Here is a 3,768-nt window from a genome sequence, read left to right as displayed (position 1 = left end):
ATGAGTGGCCGAAAGGTAAAGGGGTAAGGCTCCTTATATAATCCAACAAGGAAACCCTAGGTAACCCTAAAACCAATATAATAATATTATCTTGTTTTTTGGTAATTATCCAGCTTCTTGATTATCCTCCAACGATAATTCTAGAACCCTTAGAACACTCCCAAAACCGTCCGTAGCCTAGGGAGGTTCTAGAATGTCTTTTGTTTAAATATTGAACAATTACACTTTAACCACTGTACTTTTAATTAATTCTATTAATCTCAAAATTAATTCTAATTAATTTATGATTAATAATTAGTTAAATATTATTATTTCTAATTAATATATTATTCTCATAATATATTAATAAATTATTTATTTCAATTTATTAATCAAATAATAAATTAACCTCTCTTTCCAAAACATCATGTCCAATTGCTATATTTAAGGGCAACCCAAAAGGACTTTTATACCATCAATTCAAGTTCATATCAATTATAGTTATGAGCTTAGACATATAATCCAATAATTAGAACATCTCTTTTATTTATTTGATGCATTTAAGAGTTTTAGATTTACAAAGTTCATTGCTTTAGAGTGAAATTAAATGAGTACAAAATTTTAGAATTTGTACTTTTATTTTATTATATTGTTTTGAGATGGCATGAAATCAAAGTTGAATGTTAATTAAGTAAAAATAGGATGTTAAGGTAAACTTATTTAAAAGTAAGTTAATTGTTCTTTGGATAGCATTTCATGGTTCCACAAACTACCTTTTTGCCCTACAACGTGTTGTTGGATTTTCGTGTACCTGACCCACCAAACATCAACAAAAAAATCTGACCCATATAACGTACAAGCCTCTTCACTAGTTTTAAATAAACACATCAACCAACTTTGTTATTTACTCTATATATAATTTGAAATATTAAACTTTTATAAAAAAAAATACATAAAAATTATATTTTAACAATTATTTAGCATAACTATTACATTTCATTAAAGAAAGAGTAAAAATTGACAACGTTTTTATATCAACCATTTTAACCTGTTATAACAAAAAAATAAAAATATTATAACAATTGTTTTTGGAAATAATCTTTTAGATGGAAATAAAAATATTATAACAATTGTTTTTGGAAATAATCTTTTAGATGGAACGATTAACCAAAGAGGAAAATATAACTTAGTTATCATAGTACAACGAGTGAGAAGGCAAAGAGGCAACAAGTTGCGCCGCTAAGCCTTTTTGTATGGTAAAGTCAATTCTTTTGAAGACTACATCCATAGATCTAGGGGATATAGCATTGATATGCATGATCCGTTATACTCTATTAAGAAGTTCCACCACATTCGACGCGAGGAAACCAAACATATCAAGCATAAATGGTATTAACATGTTTTGATTTTTCATGCACAATTTTCCCATATTTTATGACTTTGCATGTAGCAACTTTTAAAGCATTATGTTCCGCCGTGAACCCCCGAACTTTCAAACTCACGAGAGAGGATACACATATAAGGTCCACACATACGTGTTTCCCTCCAACCCATCCAAAAATCAAAACGTCGGTCGACCTAAGGTTTGACCTTCCTTATGTCAGGTCTGTCAAGAAATTAACAAGTGTCTCTTTCTTGGCGGAAACCCCAGAACGCTTAAATATGTCAAACAAAACATCTCTAACCATATCGTGCCTATATTTGAACCTCGTGAGTTCTTTACAATGAATTGCATGTTCTCCAAAAGAGTCCAAACATGTTTTGCGGCACACTTGTCATATCTCGTCATTTGGAAATATGGGATCATGAGCTGATATTTAAGGATAATACGATACTCCACATAAGACATATGTTGGTCAAGCCCATCTATAGAGATATCTATCTAGAAAATAACTGATTTCTGTCGAACCGTTATATTGAAATACACTTCCATATCTTAGACAATTTTTTATTAAATATAATATTTTTTAACACTAATGTTTAATATTAAATATTTTATTAAAATCCTTAAACTTTAACAATAATTTTTATTATCAACAATTTAATTTATATAACCAAATAAACCTAAACTATAAATCCTAAATCAAATTTTACATATAATTTTTTTAATTTTAGAATTTATTATTATTGTATGGATATTTTTGAGAAAATGAGAGTAGCATATGTGTAAACGGGCACAGGAGCATTTGTGACGCGTGTTCGTTAGCCAGCTGGATCCCAAACACAACCTCCTGCTAATCTCACAGCCTGTCACCTTTCTTTTCCTCACAGTCTTAACCCTATATATAAAAACCGCCATTTCTTCCATCTTCTTCAACTTCACACTCAAATCCCCAAAAAAAAAATTACAGACAAATGGATCGAATCAAAGGTCCATGGAGTCCCGAAGAAGATGAGATGCTTCAGCAACTCGTGGAGAAACATGGTCCAAGAAACTGGTCTCTCGTCAGCAAAACAATCCCTGGTAGATCCGGGAAATCCTGCCGCTTACGGTGGTGCAACCAGCTTTCACCGCAGGTAGAGCACCGGGCGTTTACGCCGGAGGAAGATGAGACGATTCTTAGAGCTCATGCGAGGTTTGGTAACAAATGGGCTACGATTGCCCGGTTGTTATCGGGTCGGACTGATAACGCCATTAAAAACCACTGGAACTCCACCTTGAAGAGGAAGTGTTCTTCCATGACGAATGAAGAATTTAACGAGTTTTCGATTCAGCAACCGTCGTTGAAACGATCTGTTTCCGCCGGGTCTGGGGTTCCGGTGTCGGGTTTTTGCTTCAATCCGAGTAGTCCGTCGGGATCTGACGTCAGTGATTCGAGCGTCCATGTCTACCGGCCGGTGGCTAGACCCGCTGCACCGGTTAACGATCCGCCGACGTCGTTGAGTCTATCCCTTCCTGGAGCTGAATCATTTGAAGCGTCGTCGGTGTCGGCGACGCCGACGGTGACACATCCTCCGCCGGTTCCAAAACCTGCTCCGATGGCGATTTCGGCTGCGATGCAGCAACTTCAGGTATCCCGACCACCGATTGAGCAGCCGGAGAAGGTGGTTCCGCCGTTTAGCGCGGAGTTTTTATCGGTGATGCAGGAGATGGTTAGAATGGAGGTGAGGAATTACATCACCGGAGTAGAACTTCAACAAGCCAGTAATGGCGGTGGCTGATTAGGTTAATCGATTACTTATTTCTACATAAATTAAATTTGTTGATGGGTGTTGATCACCGGAAGATGATGATGATGATGATGATCGGAGAACGTTCAGACACCATGGAAAATGTGAATCAAATCATCGATCATGTCTCTGTTAATTCCATAATCATGGATTATCCTCCCACAACGAAAACGTTGAAATAAATTTGTACAGGGAACGGATTAGATTTATTTAAAAATCATTTAATTGAGAAAAAAAAAATATGTTGAAGAAGATTTATCATTTATTATTCTAGCAAGTATCAAGAACAAGAAATACCCAATTTGATCATCCAAAAAGTTACAATTTTTACAATGTTTGATCCATTCATGTTGTCCTTTTTGTTGATTAAACTGTTTCTTGATCATGGGTTGTTAACGAAAATTGGATCTTTGAACAAAAATCAGTTTTTTTGGGGGAGGTAATCATGATGTTCTTGAACAATTTTTTTGGTAACTGAAATTGGATGAAATTGTTATAAAATTAGGAGATATAATAATTGAGTGAAGTACAGCTTGCAGATTTGAATACAATTTTACACGCTTTTGACACCAAACATAGATTTGAGGTGTGATATATAAATTTAAGGTCAAAGATGTG

At 34.7% G+C, this 3,768-nt stretch overlaps 1 protein-coding gene across 1 annotated transcript; it reads left to right on the top strand.

Annotated features, from left to right (window-relative positions):
- The first annotated feature begins 2,285 nt into the window (after positions 1-2,285).
- LOC145097554 (transcription factor MYB44-like) lies at positions 2,286-3,418 on the top strand. The gene has a single exon (XM_079035123.1). It carries the CDS (start codon positions 2,335-2,337, stop codon positions 3,139-3,141), a length of 807 nt encoding a protein of 268 aa, XP_078891249.1. The 5' UTR covers positions 2,286-2,334; the 3' UTR covers positions 3,142-3,418.
- The last annotated feature ends 350 nt before the right edge of the window (positions 3,419-3,768 follow it).

Source organism: Lactuca serriola, chromosome 4, assembly GCF_051521515.1.
Source record: "Lactuca serriola cultivar US96UC23 chromosome 4, Lser_US96UC23_V15, whole genome shotgun sequence".
Classification (NCBI taxonomy): Eukaryota; Viridiplantae; Streptophyta; class Magnoliopsida; order Asterales; family Asteraceae; genus Lactuca; species Lactuca serriola.
The sequence above is the reverse complement of the archived record's forward strand: the minus strand, read 5'-3'. Positions and strand labels throughout refer to the sequence as shown.

Excerpts from the sequence above, each read along its gene's own strand:
- LOC145097554 (XM_079035123.1), top strand. The coding sequence starts at position 2,335 with ATGGATCGAATCAAAGGTCCATGGAGTCCCGAAGAAGATGAGATGCTT.